The 18,969-nt window shown below is 43.0% G+C and overlaps 1 protein-coding gene across 3 annotated transcripts in view; it reads left to right on the top strand.

Moving 5' to 3' along the window:
• The window catches only part of LOC119658467 (gamma-aminobutyric acid receptor subunit beta-like), a 39,464-nt gene extending 21,073 nt beyond the window's left edge, over positions 1–18,391 (top strand). For all 3 annotated transcript variants that reach the window (XM_038065882.1, XM_038065884.1, XM_038065883.1), the window contains exons 3-11: positions 3,237–3,340; positions 3,431–3,498; positions 3,601–3,785; positions 9,352–9,509; positions 9,624–9,739; positions 9,800–9,968; positions 10,073–10,294; positions 10,491–10,715; positions 17,379–18,391. In XM_038065882.1, coding sequence (XP_037921810.1) covers positions 3,237–3,340; positions 3,431–3,498; positions 3,601–3,785; positions 9,352–9,509; positions 9,624–9,739; positions 9,800–9,968; positions 10,073–10,294; positions 10,491–10,715; positions 17,379–17,557 — 1,426 coding nt within the window. In that variant the 3' untranslated portion in view covers positions 17,558–18,391. The remainder of the gene's footprint in view (positions 1–3,236; positions 3,341–3,430; positions 3,499–3,600; positions 3,786–9,351; positions 9,510–9,623; positions 9,740–9,799; positions 9,969–10,072; positions 10,295–10,490; positions 10,716–17,378) is intronic.
• The last annotated feature ends 578 nt before the right edge of the window (positions 18,392–18,969 follow it).

The following is an 18,969-nucleotide window of genomic DNA, read 5'->3' as shown; positions in this document are numbered from 1 at the left end:
ATAGCGCGATTTCCTGGTTCCACCAGTAGCTTGGTTTTCTAGTGTGGTGAAACTTCCATCGCGGCATTGTAGAGTCGCATGCCTCAATTACCCGTTGACATATCTGGCTCACTTTTTTCAACGCCGTTCCCTTCGGGTCGTAAATTCCTTCCTGGAAAATTCCAATGAACCCCCCAGCTATCTTGGTTTATCTGCTTCTGTTGCTGACTCGTCTGTTGCTGACTCGTCTGTCGCCTCCTTCGTTCCTGATGTCAAGAAAGATGGCCTGGTGGTCACTATGGGTGTTTACTCAACCGCCGGACCATCCCTCTTGCCAACGAGGTACTGAGGTTAGTTAGATCGATGCATAACCTAGCTCTCTGCCACGGAAGGTGGGCACGTTCCCAACGTTGGCTAGTACGATGTCCAGCTCCACAAAGGTTTCAAGCAAGATTTGGCCCATGGTGTTTGTTACTCAACTTTCCCAGTCTAAGGCCCACGCGCCGGCAATGAGTTTGGGGCTGTGATCCCTAGCGTCCAACACCAAGCTGTCTAACATCTCCTCATATTGCGCTAATGTTGCACTAGGAGGAGCATAACAACTGCAGATATGGACGCCGTTGACTTTTATCCTTACAAAGCCAACTCCTGGGGATGCCATTGTCTCTTGGATGACTTGCCCACATGCCCATATCGCACCGTTTCCCGATGAGTCTTTCACCCACGTAGTCACAAAGTAATTTTGGTACCATTCGCTTATTACCGCCACGTCTACATTTGACTCTCGAATAGTTTGCATGGTTTGCGAGAGCAAGTCTTAAACTGACTCGTAATGGTTGAGGTTGATTTGTATCAACCTCATTTGACCCTACGATTCAGCTCGTCCTACATGGCAGGCACCTGCCACCACCTGCAACGTGCCGGTTCCTTTTTCCCTTTGCACAACATGCATCGTGCATCTCCCGTCAAAGACTGTTTTTTGTTTTACAAACAAAACCTTAAAAATATTGCAAATTTTATATGTTCTATTTTATCCCTAACACTCAGGTCATTAAAAGCAACTGTTTTGCGCCTGTTCTACCGTTGTGATTTCAACTTCAGAATAATAATCACAATTGAAGCAAAACAGCATAAGAGTTGACCAGATTACATAATGATCTTCACAATTTAATCTCAAGCTTAGTCGGCTTTCTCACTTAGCCTTCCAAAGTGACTTCCTTGCTTCAAACCGAACAGTTGCCAAACCAGATCAGCCGAAGTGTTCAAAAATGTATGTTCTTGTAAAAAGAGCCCGTTGATTTATACCATTGTTCCCATCGCGACAAGTATAGGTGTTATTTTGAAAGCTCTTTGGCCAGTTCTTTGGCATAGTGATCCTGTGTGTAACTGCGCCTTGAGTATCGATACTATTGCAATTTCCCAGCCAATCTTTCTATTGACCATATAGTTGCCTACAGTGTACAGCAATAACTTAAAAACAACAAGTGAGCGAATTAAAATATTTGTCATAAAAAATGATCATTAAGGAATACTGGGGATGGAAATTGAAAAAAAAGGTTAAAAATCAATTATACAAAAGTTAACGCGGACAGTGCTGGTTGCCTCGATTCTTCTCAGACAAAATCCGAACCTCATCCCTGTGGCGTATGCTCCTATATTATACTTTTTATATGTTCGCCTAATTTTGTCGTTTTACCTTCACTTCTTACCCACTGAATTCACGACTCACCTAACGCTATTGTAAGACTTTTGATATCTATTTTTTTATATTGTCATCAATAAGAAATGAGACTCCTAGTTCTTCCGCTCCTGATTCATTTCACTTCTAAGCATCACCTTTGAAGCTACGCCGTCCGCCACTTCCTTCTTGCAACGCTAACATCGCAAAAGTATGTTTAGAAGTGCTTGCCTTTGTACCTCCACGTCTATGACAACCTAGCAGTCTAGAAATGGAAAGTGGTAGCAAAGCTGTCAATGCCAATCTAGTGCAACATTTACCATGTCAACCTTACACTCTACACTCTTGGATGACCAATTATGTAAATACCAGCCCATAATTTATTATTTGCTTGAAAAAAGTACCTGAGAGAATATAGGTCATTGGATGATATTACAGGCACTACCCCAATGCTTATGGTTGCTAGGAAGTTCACCTTCACTATATGCATAGCCACAAATCTACGTAGTTTACCCCGAACTTTAAGGATAGGCTATCGTGAACCGCATTTAAAAACTTACATTTAAACTATAGCAACTGCACTTGTAAAATTGGGCAAGGTTACATAGCTGCAATAAACCCAGTTTCCAAGCCAATTAAAGTATACCTGGAGCAATTCCAGTTATCCCCCCAAGGTGTAATCTTGATATCGCACATGGCACCAGCAGCGCGATATCTTTTTAAGTTCCACCCAGCGTAATTATACCCGGGAATATGAAAAGGTCCAATTTTCCAAACAATTGCCAGCTTCCCCTGGTCCTCTGAAAATATTCGTTTTGCTGTACTTGCTTATGACCACACTGCCACTATGTACAGTACATCCGTAAGAGCACTTCCACCTGTACCCGTATATACCTTGATAAAGATGAAATTTGCACCTATCCACGTCAATGCTTGATATCGTAGATGCACACTGCTATATAGTGTTCATATGCTTGTAAAAATGGTGGATAAGCAAAATATCCTGTTTGGCTGAGGTTAGTTGAGGTGGTGAGTCCAGGACCAGTAATGTCCCAATTGAATTGCAGAACGGAATAGGTGCCTTGCATTTGCCGTCTCCTAGGTCATTTCCTAGAAACTTTTGACTACACATAATGAATGCAAATCTGGAGGCGTTGGAAAAGGCAGCTTAAGTGTTGAATTGTTTGTCATGGAGATAATGGGGGAAATGCTCAGGTTAATAGACATTGGGAAGCGGGTCAACAATGGGAATAATTGCATAAATGAAAAGATCGTTTCTAGGTCATTTCCTGCAAATGGGTAGAGTTCGAGATATTTTTGATGGCAGGAAGGTCCACAGAATACCGAGTTAAATTTGAAGAGGATGTGATTCATTATTGAATCCTTTTCACTTTAAATGACTAAATTTAGTAAATCCATGATAATGGCGGTTGTGAATATTTATAATAATGAACTGACTGAAAGATTTGATTTAATGAGGCTTAGACAACGCTTCCAGCGCGGTTGAACGGGATGTTGAAATCCTTAATTGTATTTGTTCTGGGAAAAATATATTCAAATTTATATTCATTATTTACAGATGTAAACGGAAAGAAATGGTTCCTGACCGATTAGTTAATGTAACTCAAACGATTGCAAAAATTCTGGAAGGATACGATATTCGATTGAGGCCTAACTTTGGAGGTAATTCAAAACCACCCCTACCCAAGCTGTATCTTCCAATTCATCGCTAACCTGCTTAATTTCAATTTCATTTTCCATAAACCATTAAAGGTGACCCGCTCCACGTAGGGATGGATCTCACAATTGCTAGTTTCGATGCAATTTCTGAAGTGAACATGGTAAGTGAAGCGACTTATCTTTAGATTCCCCGAATACTACCTGATGTCGTGTGAATTGAATCTGTATATTTTTTGTGTGCTTTTTGTGCCTTCCTTTTCCAGGATTACACGATAACAATGTACTTGAATCAGTACTGGCGCGACGAACGGTTAGCTTTTAACGCTTATGGACCGTACTATGATGACGATGCTGATGACGATGGCGTTAATGATATTCTCACGTTGTCAGGAGATTTTGCGGAGAAGATTTGGGTGCCAGACACGTTTTTCGCAAATGATAAGAACAGGTAAATGAAAATTCTGAATGGGTCGTTTTCTTTTTGTTGAGATATGGGAAAAGTCGGTGGAGACAGGTCGGATGTTTTGCTTGAAATTTTATTTTAAATGTGCTACATTTGCAACGACATCCAGACATTTCTGGAGGAATTCCAGATAATAGAATAAAGAACACTTTCTTTAAACGGCAGGTAGGATGGAGTAATGGCCTTTTGAATTGTAAATCGAATTCCGGGTCTATGCGACTAACAACGCACCAACCTTAAAATTAGAATTGAGAGTTGAGGTGGAGCCTATAAGGTTGCAAAAAAAACAAACATCAAAAAATTGGCAGTAGTTTGAAAAAAGGCAACTAATTTTTGGACGCTTCTTTGAGCTCATCTGAAGGAGTTAGAGTTCGCCATTACAGCTCTTGGAATTGACTCAACATCTTCAGAACGTTTGCCTTTCTTTACTAAATTCTCTAACGGTAGTCTATAGGTGTGAACGATATTGTTCCTACCGCCAATTTCACAGGCCGACTATCCCAGGATCTCTTCCCATTGAACGGTTTAGTGGTAGTAATTTACAGCCCTTACATTATTGTGTGCGCTCAGACCTTAGTGGTTCATTGTACTCGATTCCCCTGTCTGACGGAATATCCCAGATTGATTTATGCATCGCAGGATTTCCGTTAGTGGATGTGATGCTACCCGCTGCAGTTGGAGCACATCAGCACAAAAATGTTGATGCCTGATGCGTCCGTAGGCATGTTCCGTGGATTCCGCTTCTTCATTACAGGATGGACACGTATAATCTTGGATAATTCCTATTCTGAACATATGCCCAGCTAATGAATTATAGCCAGTCAGAATGCCCACAATACTTCTGCAAGTTTTCCTGCTTTTCGGCAGGATAAACTTTCCAGTATGTTTGTTTGGTTCCGATAGGAAAAGTTCGGTCTGTCTAGCAGTATTAACGCTTCGCCAACTGTCATTATGAGAATAGCAGCATTAGCAAATGCTACCAACACCTCAATTGCTGGTTGCATGGGGAAAGATGAAGCCTCTTCTGCTAAGGAGTCCTAGAAAATTTCTATCCCTTTTAGTGGGCTTCTACGACAAAGGTGGCAAAGCCTTGAAGGTATTATACTATTAAACTCCAACTCACTGGGCAAAGATATGGCAATGCAAACATCATATTGAGTACGTAAGAGATTAGGTATAATTTAACATACTTTAGTAACTGCAGCTACACTCTATTTTTTTTTTATGATAAGTATCCGGTCTAGGCTTACCTTAGCAAGAAACTCCAGACATCCTGAACTGAACTGAATAATTCGAAGTCCATTATTATTGGTATCGTTATGTAAGGTATGGGAGCCAACGTATTGCCTGGATACGGGTTCCGTCCCTACTTGACTGTCAAAATCGCAAAGTATGATTTTAATATCCTTTTTAGAATATGCAGTCTCCTCTGTAGGTGCATGAACGTTAAGGAGGCTTACATTTCGAAATTTGCCTGGTAAACTCAGAGTACATAGCCTTTCATTTATTTTTTCAAAGCCGATAACAGCAGATTTCATGTTTTGGCTGACTAAGAAACCTAGTGTCCGGATAGCTGAGTGGTTAGAGCGTAAGGCTGTCGTATGGAAGATCGTGGTTCAAATCTCACTGGTGGCAGTGGGATTTGTATCGTGATTTGATGTCGGATACTAGTCGACTCAGCTGTGAATCAGTAACTGAGTCAAATCAGGGTAATAATCTCGAGTGAGCGAAATGCTGACCACATTGCCTCCTACAGGGTACTGTAATCCTTTAGTGTACCGTTACGGTCTTGAATGAGGTGCCTTAACACACTTCAAGGCCAAGCATTTAGGCTCGCACGATCCTACCTACTTAAAAACTAAAGAGGCGCTGGTGGTAGTGGCCGGTAGTAGGCCAATGGGAGAATCCGTCGAGTACTCCCCACAACATCGAGCACGTATGCGGAATGGTGTACTTCTGCATGGTTTGAGCGAGACTGTGCGAAAGTCCCAGAACATGGGGGAAGCCGTGATGGATATTATGGAAACTACAACCACCCGCTCGAGACGCCAAATTTCTTTGATTTCCCGAGCCAATGGCTCATAGTTCACCTTCTTATCCCCATATTTCCGTTTAATGTTGCAATTATGGGGGATAGCAACATCAATCATATACGCGGAGCGACCCGTCTTGTCAGCTAACAATACGTCAGGCTTGTTATGTGCGGTATGGTGATCAGTCAGAACTTGCCAGCCCCAATACATGCTGCAAGCAGAACTATTAAGTATTGCTTGCGGCTCATATCGGTAAACCGGACATGTTCACGTGATCACCCCATGCTTGTATGCAAGGTTTTGGTGAATAACCTTACATATAACATTATGCCTTGCAGCGGTGCCATAACAGTACAGCCACAAATGAGATGGTCTAACGTGTCTAACCCCGAACCACACATTCTGCGCTGGTCGTTATCCAGCCGTTCTTTCATGATAAGCTTTTTATAATCTCGGGTGGCAGCCACGCCGCCCTGAATGGCACACATGAACCCCTCCGTCTCAGCAAAGAGCTCCCCAGCACACAGCTACCTGTTCGACAAATGCAAATCAACAAATAACTGCCAAAACAATTCACGTGTTTACCGTGCATTGCCTTCGACTTCCATTCATTGATCCGCTCTTGGTACGACTTCACCCCACTCAGAGGATTGAAAGATCGATCCTTCAAGTTAAGTAGAGTAAGCCCACAGTGCTGTAAAAATAAGCGCGCAGCGAGTCGGCTTGGCGATGATGTTATGCCGCTACTTTAACCACACCCCTACCTCCGATGTCACGAGGCAGGTTCATCCGCTCCACGGCAGACTTTGGATGATGCATTCCGAATTTGGAAATAGTTGTCCGTATACGCCGCTGGACGTTTTCGAGATCGGTCTTTTCCACGCAATATTCAAAATGCATAAGCCAATGAAGGGATAGCGAATACATTCAACGCGCTTGTTTTATTCTTTTCCCGAGAGATGCGATTTCAGCACCAGCTTTACACGTCGCAGGAATTCAGACAGCAGAGTATCCTTCAGATCACCTACTCGAGCGTGGGTTCCTTGCAGTCGTCTGAGAAGCCTGTCTCGGTCATAGTTTCGATGTGGGGGCCACCAATGCTATGTTCGGCATGCGGCTCGTGATGACCTGCGGATGGCTTGGATTCGACACTTGTATAATCCAAACTCCATTCGAATATCACGGTTGAACATGTCTATTATTCGCAACAGACTTCTAAGATTGCATTGTAGGAGCACTATTCCCTGCGTACCCTGTACGGGATGGTAACGTCGGCGTGGAGAGCGCAGAGAACTGTCCACTTTTATCTATAAAAAAGTTGGGACAGGCTATGAAAAGCAAGAAGGCGGCAGGACCCGATGGTATTCCAGCAGAGGTATACAAACTGGTATTCCAAAACCGACCAGGCCTACTGCTCGCCACATTCAACGCTTACCTGAAAGAGGGTACTTTCCCTGCTCGCTGGAAGTTGGCGATGCTTACGCTGATCCACAAAGGGAAAGGCTTCCCTGAGTTGCCGTCTTCATACCGCCCACTATTTATGCTTGATACTGCTGGAAAGTACTCTAAAAGCTCATCACGTGCCGAACTATCTCTTACGATTATTGAGGGACTATCTGAGGAACCTCTCCCTGCTCGTTAGGGGTAGTACATGGATCCATCCTAGGGCCGCACCTCTGGAGCGCTACCTATGATAGCCTACTTAAACTCGACATGCCAGAAAAGCCGCGCTTGGTCGGCTATGCAGATGATGTCGTTTGTTGCTGGGCGCACTGTCGAACAGGCACAAAGCAGACTCGGCATATTGATGTGACGGGCAAGCGGATGGATGACTACTCATGGTGTCAGCATTGTACTGGAAAAAAAACCGAATTAGTCATCCTGACTAAAAGGAGAATTCCGACTCTGCGTCCCATATCGTATGGCGAGTCGATAATCGAGTCAAAACCAGCGGTAAAGTACCTCGGGTTGACTCTTGACTCAAAGATGAGCTTTTTTGAGCAAAGGAAAGCAGCCGTGAACAAGGCTTCAGCTGAAGTTTCGGCGTTAAGTAGGCTAATGGCAAACACTGGAGGTTCTACGTCTAACAGGCGACATTTCCTATCCTGCTCTACGGCGCAGAGGTATGAGCTGCCGCTCTTGGCAAGGAGGTATATCGTAAGCGTCTCGCACAAGTACAGAGACGGTGAGTTTTGTGGGTGGCGTCTGCGTATCGCACTATCTCTGAACCGGCCGTGATGGTGATCGCTGGAGTGATCCCCGTTGTCCTTCTTGCTAAGGAACGTGAAGCCATATACAAGGGCAAGGGAGATGAACCAAGGGAGGTTGTTGCTCGTGAAGAACGCCAACGCACTCTAGATGAGTGGCAGCTCTCTTGGCAAAATGAAACTAGAGGAAGATAGACGACGCGGCTCATCGGCAACTTAGGTGCGTGGCTGAATCGGAAGCATGGTGAGACTGACTATTTTCTTACCCAATTTTTAAGTGAGCAAAGAGATTTTCAGTCTTACCTGCACAAGATTGGAAAGGCGCGATCTCCGGATTATGTGGTTTGCAATGGAGGTGTGGACGACGTCCACTACACTTTTTGTATTCTGGAAGGTGGGATGGGATCGTCAGCAGCTTTATTTAAACACAGGGGATCTTTCTCCAGACAACATTGTCAAAGAGATGCTGAGGAGTGCTGATAGGTGGAGCCGTCTGTCCCATTACGTCTTTTACGGTCTTTCACGATGCTAAGATGATAGAGCTCGACCGGTGGAGGAGCCGGATAGCAAGGAGTTCCTTGAACTGACAGTTCACTTCCTCCGGCTCCGCAAAGCGGGAGAGTTCGGGGACTAGCCTGAAGTAATGTGACAAGCGGTTCCAAGCAAGCTCTCTGACGATGGGGAGGTGTTTAGTTGATCGCAACTTCATCGGAACTATTTTGGACTTCAAATTTTCGACATTTTTACCTTGATAAAGTGGTTTATCCAGGATTCCCCTTCTTCGAGGAAACCTTCAAGGCCGACTGCTTTGGTCTTTACATTGATAGTAGAAGAGGAGCAATCCGTATCTGTAATGTTACGGAGGGTTGCCATATCATTCAGAAGATGTAGAAAGTCGCCGGAACTATACAGTCCAGAATTGTGGTGAAGCGTTCCTTCCACCTCTTCATCATCGTGGGTGAGAAGCTAACGGTTAACGTTCCTAACCGGACCATTGAAAGTCTTACGACCGCATGCAAGCTGCTTCTTGATGCGGCATACTATGAGAAAACTGATGATGATCTTAGTTCCTTACGTTTGACTAAAAGGGGTAGAAATTGATGGGCACTTGCGAATTTCGAAACGTTCTTCTTAATGAAATATTCTCCACGCTTCGGATAAGAATGAATTTAACTACACAAATAAGTTATCAATATTTCCCAATGACCCAAAAGCTGCTTCGCTGGGATAACTTAAAATGAAAATATATTTTGCGATATGAGAACTTCGCAAGCAACACATGTAGTAGTATCTTATCCTTTCTTTTTTCAGTTTCCTTCACGATGTCACGGAGCGAAATAAATTAGTTAGACTCGCGGGCGATGGTGCAGTGACATATGGAATGCGCTTCACGACAACACTCGCTTGCATGATGGATCTGCATTATTATCCTTTGGATTCACAAAACTGCACTGTTGAAATTGAGAGCTGTGAGTGAGACTAAGTTGCATTCCATTTGCATGGATTTTATATTCTTTCCATTTTTCGTGCTTGTCCCTGTTCCTGATCAAATGGAACCTGGCGCTCCTTTGAAATTGTTGCAGATGGTTACACAGTTACAGATGTCGTCATGTACTGGAAACCAACCCCGGTCCGGGGAGTTGAAGGAGCCGAACTGCCACAATTCACTATAATCGGATATGAGACGAATGATAGGAAGGTTTGAATGTTTACAGGATCTGAGGACACTGATTTTATTAAAGGACTTTATTTTTTGCAGGAAAAACTCGCGACAGGAATATACCAGCGGCTATCTTTGTCCTTTAAGCTGCAGCGGAATATTGGCTATTTCGTATTTCAAACATATCTTCCTAGCATATTGATTGTGATGCTATCCTGGGTATCCTTTTGGATCAATCATGAGGCGACCAGTGCAAGAGTTGCTTTGGGTAAGTTGGTGAATCATTTGTAAAGAAATTTCCCTAAAAGGAGAGAGAGAGAATTGAAATCTTCAGATCCAATTTCAAAAGGCGTTTTGTCTCCTCACTTCCAGGCATAACGACTGTCCTAACAATGACGACGATTAGTACAGGCGTTCGGAGTTCTTTGCCTCGGATATCCTATGTAAAGGCCATCGATATTTACCTGGTGATGTGCTTTGTGTTTGTTTTTGCTGCCCTGCTTGAATACGCTGCCGTCAATTATACGTACTGGGGAGCCCGGGCGAAAAAGAAAAGCAAAAAGAAAGGCGGCAAGGAGACGGAGAAGAAAGCCGGTTTGAATAACAACCCTTGAATTAATTGATTATTGATTTTTTTCGCTGAATCTTCATCCTTTTAATTTACTACATTCTGGCATGTTTTTCTTGTTATACACAGTTTGCTCCTTGAAAAGATGAAAGAGAATAACATTTGCAATTTTCTTTGGTTTTTTTCGATGCTCCTTGATCGTTGGCAAAATAAATGGAGCAGCAGCGAAAGCGGAAAAGTCTGAAACGTGTTCAGCGAATGACGACATTATAGAGTTACAAGATGTTCGCATGAGTCCTATTCCGTCGCTTAGAAAAGGAAACTACAATAACACTTTGGAATCAACCGGTTCCGAAACATTAGATTTGGCTAAATTTCCACCTAGTTTTAGAATCGCAAGGAATTATGGAACAAATCGCAATAATTTACGATATCGAGGCAACCGAGGTAAGAGTGATTTCTATTGGATACTTTTGATACTTTTTGTCACAAAAATAGATTTTTGTGCTAAAGAGCGATACTTTTAATAAATACAACACAAAATATTGCTTTAACACAATGGAACACACGACAGAAAGTATAGTTAAACTTCTTATTTTCAAATTTCACCAAATTTCAGATTGCTGATATTAAGCTTGATAATAATCGTCCTATAAACTTGCACTAGTGTCTATACGCGTCTATACCTCCACGAAGTTGCGGCCAGAAGAAGGGAGACTCGTGGTTACTATAGATCTAGCAACGAGGCTCATCACTAGATTCAATGAAGCTTTCCTTCGCTGGACCGGGCGCTTTGAGTGTGCGCCGCTCCAGTATTCCGCTGTCGATTTTGTTACAGCGGTCTCCCCAGCACGCCACCCCCAGCTGAAACCAGGGGGTAATTCTCTCCGGGAAGAAAGATTTCAGGCGAGATATCAAGACTCGCATGTGCGTGTCTCCGATGTCGAGGGTAAAATGCTGTGGACCTCGCTCAGGAGCTTTGCCAGCTCTTCCGACGTGCATAACAGATCCCTGGGCACGTAGACGACGTTTTTCACATGGTTGGTGGATGGCAATGGTGTGATCCGGCTCACGGCGTCCCTCAGGAGGTGTAACAAGTCTGTTAGATTTAGGCTCGGTCAGACGTCGAAAACTGGGTCGCTGGGGAGTCTCAAGTTCTCCCCGTATACAAGTTCCGCGGAGCTTGCAGCAAACTTTTCGTGGATGACTGTCCGTAAGCTAAGTAGGACGAGAGGCAGGACTTGCTACCAGGAACGATTGTCTTGTGCCATTATAACTGCCTTTAACTTCCTGTGCCACCTTTCGAGCATCCCGTAGGACTGAGGATGGTAGGCAGTTCAAAGCCTAGCAGTTTGCTTAATTCCTAGAAAAGAGAGGATTGAAACTGCAATCCCTAGTCAGTGATAATGATTGCCGGCACGCCAAAGCGTGGAATCCACTCTCGTGAGTGGGCCTCGGCATATGATAGTGTCATACAATCTTTCAGGGCAACCGCCTTAGACCGCCGCGTGAACCTATCGAATGTGAGACAATACCTCAAATCGCCGAGTCTCGCAATGGGCCAATTATGTTAAGGTGGATGGTATAGAAGAGCTTGGTGGACCTGGGGAACAAGTTTTACACTTCTGACATTCGATGGACTATCTGGCCCAACAATTGATATCTTTATTCATGAACGGCCAAAAATTATTCGCTTTGACTAACTGATTCGTTGTCCGGATACTTAGGTGCGCTAGATCGTGAACGGCGTTAAATACTCGCTTGGGGAAAGCAACCGTAATATATGGCCTTGGTCCCTTCTCAGAGGTCCCGCAGTATAATGTAGAGGTCGAGTCGAATATGGGGAACTCCCTAAAAGTGCACTTGGCGTTACGTCTCAGGCGCTGTAAAATTGCGTCATCCTTCTGCATCTCGCGTTTACCGAGAAATCGATTGTGACGGAGATATTAATCCCTTCAAAGTGCGATAAAGCGTCAGCCACTATGTTTTCTTTTCCACACACGCGTTGGATGTCGGAGGTGAGCTGGCTTATGAAGCTCCGGTGCCTGCGTTGACGAAGAGACGCTTTGTCAGGTTTCTGTTTTAGGGCATATGTACGAGGCTTATGGTCCATGGACACTGTGAACAGCCTGCCTTCTAGGTAATAGGCAAAGTATTTTATTGCGAGCAACACGGCTAATAACTCCAGATCGTAGGCGCTGCAGTTCCGTTGAGGAGAGTTGAACTGTTTCGAGAAGAAGCTCAACAGCTGCCAACTTCGGTTCATATTTTGGTGAAGAGCAGCACCTATGCCAATATCTGGTGCATCGATGAAAACGGCTAGGAATGCATCTTGTTGAGGAAATGCCAGAAGGGTGGCTTCTACCAGTAGTTGCTTGCTTGACTTAATGGCCTGGATATCCGCTATGGGCCACTCAATCAGTCGCGTATTTTCGGTTTCCGGCCCGGATAGATGGCTGTTAAGTATCGATTGGATCGGTTTTATGGTAGGCGGAACCAGGCAGAAAACGACGGTAGAAATAGAGCATGCCGAAGAAACTCAAATCCTTAACAGTTTTGGGAACCAGGATGATCGCGACTGCCTGCACCTTGCCCGGATCCGGTTGAATGCCATCAGGGGAAATATTGTGGTGAGAAATTTCATGGCGATTCGAGAAATTTGCATTTTTCAATACTGAGAAGAAGACCAGCCTCAAGGAGACGTTGAAAAATGCACTAATGGTGCGCTATATGCTTAGACTCTGAAGAAGGGGCGACAGAACATTTTCCTTTTAGTGGAAAAAAAGTTTAGGTTTCTTAGAACTGAGGAGATGAATCTCTGAAATGTTTGCGCGTATGCACAGTTAAAAAATAATCCTGGTGAAGTCCATGAGTCCGAAAGGTGTGCATGTTGCTGTTTTTCAAATGTTTTCAGGAGCTATATGAATTTGGTGGTAGGCCTTGGTTAGATCTAAGGTAGAAAAAATACGGCTACCAGCGGGAGAATGCTCCAAGTCATGGATGAGCGATATGGGATATTCGTCCGGAATAGTCTGAGCGTTTTAGGCGTCTATAGTCGCCGCAAGGTCTCCATTCGCCGTAAGGTCTCCATTCGCCGTTTGGTTTAAGGACCATGTGGAATGGAGAAGACCAACTGCTCTCTGAAGATTTGCATATACCCTGCTTGAGGAGCTCTTCAAACTCAATCCGCGCAACAGCGAAATTATGTGTCGATAGAGGATGCACCTCAGAGAAAATAGAAGAGCCGGTAGTACTGATATGGTGCTGAGCATCATGCTTAACCGGCTCAGAGAAGCTACACGTAGTAACTATGTTGCGGTATTTTTGAAGAAGTGCACGAACGCGTGGGCCGGCAACATCTTCGAAAATGATGGATACAGTGTCAGATGGGCAGGTGGGTATCATCGCTGATGACTTAAGGGACTTAAGCGTTAGTCGATGGTACCTGGATGCAGGAGAAACCGAAATTTCAGCGCCTGTTCAGAGGATCGTAAACGGAAAGGCGGCATAATGTTGTGCTTCGCGTAACTGTCTTCAGGGCCACCGCCGGTTTAGTTTTTTTTTTCGTAGCAAAGGTGGTAAGGCTGACACATTTTGTGTATCAGCATAGCTCCGCACCTGTCGGGGGTCCTGATGACCTACAACCGAGCGCCTATTACGAGGAGCGGATCTCGAACAGTGTCGGCCAATCTTACCACTGTGGTTGCCAATGTGGCCATTGGCTATTGTAATTGCTCGAGTTTATCCATGAGCCCCGACTGCACCTCGTGGATTTTATCGCCGGTTGCGCCAGTATGTCCAGCGAACCAGAGTCCGCGCGTGCTAAAATAGCACGAGTGCCCTCCGGAAGCCGCTTCAACCATAGACATTGGAGCAGAGCCGACCCCACCGTGTCCCCAGTCAGCTGCTTAGTTGTCTCACTTACTGACAGACACCGTATTAGGTGTTCTTTTAGCTGGTCAGTACTAGCTTTGCTACAACACATCGAAGACAAGCCCAATAAAATTCTTCGCCCAGTCCAACCAGCTCGTGGTTGAAACACATCACTATTAGTTTACCATAACGTTGTCGTCTAATGGACGTTCAAATGTCCACGTCACTCGAAATGATGCGTCTGCCAACAAGTCTCGAAATTAGTACACTCAAATAGTAGGAATCGTCGAAAATAGGTGTCATACGACAGGCCTGAATTAGAAAGTGCCGGTCCAAGAGATAATAGTAAAACACTGATTCCACAATTCCCCTAAAATCGTGTCGGGGTCACCACTTTTATAGTTGAAGTGATTCTTTTTCCCAAATTTAATGTTGGGAAATTACACTAGTTGATATTTAAGCTCGACAATTTTCGTCCTAAAAATTCGCACTAGTTTTTCCACACGTCTACACCTCCACGAGGTGAAGGAAAGAAACTCATGCTCATAGGCAGGTGTAGCCTCACCGCTAGATCCAATGAAAATTTTCCTCTCTGGACGGGGCGCTTAGAGTGTGCGCCGCTCCAGTCCTCCGTTGCAGATAAATTCACGGACGGTATATTTTGTTAGAGCGCTCCTCAGTACACAGTCCAAGATCCTCAGACTATATCTACCCACGAGAGATTTTCCAAGAAATGTTAGGAAACGAAAGAATTGGAATTCTTGCAATTTTGTGATTATCATCATCAACGGCGCAACAACCGATATCCGGTCTAGGCCTGCCTTAAGAAGGAACTTCAGACGTCCCGGTTTTGTGATTATCCACCACTTAACTTGATACCATATAGACCTTGACTTCGGTCTAGCTAAGGCTTACCTAGCCATACTAACCACGGAATACCCAATTAGTCAGGACCTAGCTAGGCCTTTCTAAGCAGGCAGAGCAGTCTACCCGGGGCTTAATTAGGTCTTAGTAACAAAATTTAGTTGCCGATATTTACTTGTTTTCTTTTAAGTTAGAGAAATAAGTCATATAGTTTGGATTTAGAAAAAAAGAAACAAAGATTTTGAACGCTATTGGAATCGCCCCTTATATGAACGACACTAATATGAAGCCGATTCTTTTCAATAATCCTTCTGTGCGGAAGCAATACATCGAAAATAATTGAAACTGTCACTCGTAATCCTCTTGCCTGCAGAACGAGATAAGACTTTGCGGAGCCTTTCTGTAAATGGGTAGAAAACAATAATAAGAAACAGGCTGCATGGGTGCATTATGCTCCACAAAGGAGTGAATAGGAGACATGTAATTGTTCAGTGCTACGCACTAAAGAAGACTTCCGAGATAGTGGAGAAAGTATTCTATGAGCAATTACACGCAGTTCGAGAGAGGCTTCCAAAAGATTACCATCGTCGAATGGTCGCTTACCTTCGTTGGTGAACAAAGCGTCGGCCCCAAATTCAATGCACACTTTCTCCACGATCCGGCTGCTTTTTAAGAGAGGGTAAACTTTTTTTCTATGCAATCGACCCAAACTTTCAACAACCGTCCGAGAATATCGATAAACATTGGGCCGCCCTCAAAATTGTCCTTGTCCCTGGTGTGGAAGAAGTTATCGGCCACTTCCACAAAAAACGTTACAAGGTCTAGCTGAATATAGATTGTTGGAGGCGGATCGAAAAATATAAGGAGCTGAGAGTTCTATTGATAGCTAAGAAAGAGAGCGAGCACGCCGCGTTGCAGCTCGATTACCATGAAAGAACAAGAGAAATGGAGTGTAACCTGCGCCCTGACAATAGGAAATCAAGCATTTGCTTATGAGTGTAGTAGAGGCTGCTACAAATATTGACAATTTTGCCATCGCAACTCGCATCGGGAAAGAGGATGCAGGCGATGGTAAGCATTTTGATGATCCTCCTGAGGACATTAACAATAGGATTCTCATCCACGATTATGAGGAGATACCAAGGCTTTCCTAACATGCAGATATGGCCGGCTCCTCTAAATAGATTGCTGCCGCAAAGATATCAGCTAAACACATTATGGAACGCATCAAAGAAAACCTCGAAAGTTTGGTCGACAGAAAGTAGGCTTCCCTAGCGACCAAGTTAACACCCTCCGGTCCATTGTGGAACACTACCGCTCCACTTGTTCTCAACTTCGACAAGACTCTCTATAGCGGGAACATTGAGTGAATTTGGAATGCTCTACGTAGAAAGGGTACACCGGAGGAATTAATACCAATTAGTTCACCAGAATTACATCTTGCCACCAGTACTTTTTCTTCTCGTTTGTCTTGTTGCATTGGCTAAAGGACGAATAAATGATGTCATCTTTAATTAAATACCTTGTCTACGCTGATAAAATCCGTCTGCTCTCTCACCAAGTCATGGGCCTTGGAAAAGTGTTTTTGGATTGGGGAAAGGAGACAAGCAGAGTTGGACTTAATATGATTATCAAGGTTCTCAGTCGATAGGTCACACTCCTCCCATTTGCGAAATTTATGAAAGTGATTAGCGCTGTTATTTAAGAGCTCCAAGCATTCCTTAATTCGTATCTGCGTAGTGTCATCGGAATGTTCTGACCTAAGGCAATAACTAGTGTACATTTTTTTGGGCATATGCGCCAGATTCTGGTGGACTTGTTGATTAGAAAACGGAAGTGCTAGTGGATAGACCAAACATTAAGGAAGGACGACAACTCCATTAGGGGCTATGCTATGCATGTAATTATGATACTAGTTTGACTTTCCGAGAATATTATTAAAAGTCTTTATGCAATCTAGTCATTCATATTTGGTATCGCTGGTAATTTTTGGTGTATCTACCTCTATTTCCGCGAATCGGCACAGTTCGGAAACTTATTCTGAACTTTGATACAGGCTTCAATCGGACATTTAGAGAAACGATAGACTATTGGTTGAATTCCTCAAACAAGTACCTCTCCTATTGTTACGTCATGTATTTTCAATGCGTAACTGTTGAAGTGGTTGTTAGAATATCTAAGAAGATATCTTCAGTGTGTAGTTTACACTGTCTCATCATCGTGTCCCCTAGACTTCGGCTTGTATTTGTTGTTTAATCCTTGATTTAAAAATAATTTTTCGGTTTATTACTCTAATTCGTAAATTAACTATTTACAGGGAACATTTTTAAAAAAAATCCTATAAATTTCTAAGAAAATTTATTTTATTTCTAGCCGCACACAATCAGCGTCCTAAAATGTTACACGCCCTACGTAAAGGAGCATCAGTCCTAAAAGCATCAATACCTAAAATTAAAGACGTCAATGTGATAGATAAATACTCTAGGATGGTATTCCCAGTTAGTTTCTTAGCATTCAATGCTGGCTATTGGACATTCTACATACTGGAATGATAGTAACTAACTAGGAAGTGCGTAGTGAAAATGATGTGTAGACTACCCCCAACGATCATCAAACCAATTGGCACTTTAATCAATATGTCTGGTTAAACATCAGATCAAACCGAAACAGACCAGTTGATGGAGACACCACGATCAAGCAAAACCAATCACATAATTGGCCAATCCTCCTCGTCCAGTAGATGATCCAGAACTATGCATCGTTCCAAACTTCAATACTACCCGTAGTAAGCACGCACAAAGGATATGAATCAAAATCTATAGAAAATCAAATCGTAAAGCAAATATTTCGAGAATAGGCAAGAATTGATTGACCAATTTTGTTGCGAATTCAAAAATAAGGACTATTCGTTTTTGCGCTTCTCCAGCGCAAGGATATTCAGTAGAGTTAATGTAATTCAGTGAAAGTAATGAAATTTTAAACAAAAAGGTTATTTGCCGGATATGAAGTATTGAAAAATTTTATACTCCAATTAAGAAAATTTAATAAAATTCGAATCAAAATAAGGAAGAAAGATGGCGAATGTAACATAAACTAAAATTCTAAGACGTCTATCTTCAATGACTTTAAAAGTTTGTTAACAAAGTAATTAGTGTAAATTCCATCTCCTCAACTTTAAAAATTAGGCCATTTTGAAAAAAAGTATCGTGGAGGGTGTAAATTGTATGGAACGAAACGTAATGATATTTGGATACTTGCGAGCAATGATTATGATAGACAAGATAATGAAGAGCATGGAGCAATATTTTATATTACTGTCCCTTTACTATCTTATGATTAAGAATGTATTTCCACAATGAATTATTTTGAAATTTAGAAAGCAAAGCTACTTAGGGGGACAAATTATTTCACTACTGTGATATCTCTGCTCATCGTCACAGTAAGAAAGAATAGGGTTTATTAGCGTATGTGCATTTCTAGTCAACGAAATTTAGGAGGACTTGCGCAGCAACTTCTATATGCAGAAGTGAAAAGTGTTTCGCCTTTGTGTTGGCAATGAGAACCCTTTTCCATTATTATTTTGCAATTCGAATTTTACTCATCAACGGCGCAACAACCTGAATCCGGTCTAGGCCTACCTTAAAAGTAAACTTCAGGCATCCCTGTATTGCGTCTACGTTCACAAATTCACAAATTTAAAGGTTGTCTGTCGTCCTAACCTACACCATCGCTCCATCTCATGCAGTGTCTGCCAGGTCTTTTTTCCTACCATAGATATTGCCCTACGGACTGATCCGTCTATCGCATCCTATTTAGCCACATTTTATACACAACTAGACGGTCTATACTATATCTGGAATAAATTTTATTATATTTCAATGCACATACCAAAAATACTTTGACGTTATGGTGAAACTTTCCCTGTAGAACAATTTTTGGAAGCTGAAATATTCTCTATTCCTTG

The sequence above is a fragment of the Hermetia illucens genome, chromosome 5, assembly GCF_905115235.1.
Source record: "Hermetia illucens chromosome 5, iHerIll2.2.curated.20191125, whole genome shotgun sequence".
In the NCBI taxonomy this organism is placed as follows: domain Eukaryota; kingdom Metazoa; phylum Arthropoda; class Insecta; order Diptera; family Stratiomyidae; genus Hermetia; species Hermetia illucens.
Note: the sequence above shows the minus strand (reverse complement) of the source record. Positions and strands in the feature narration are given on the sequence as shown.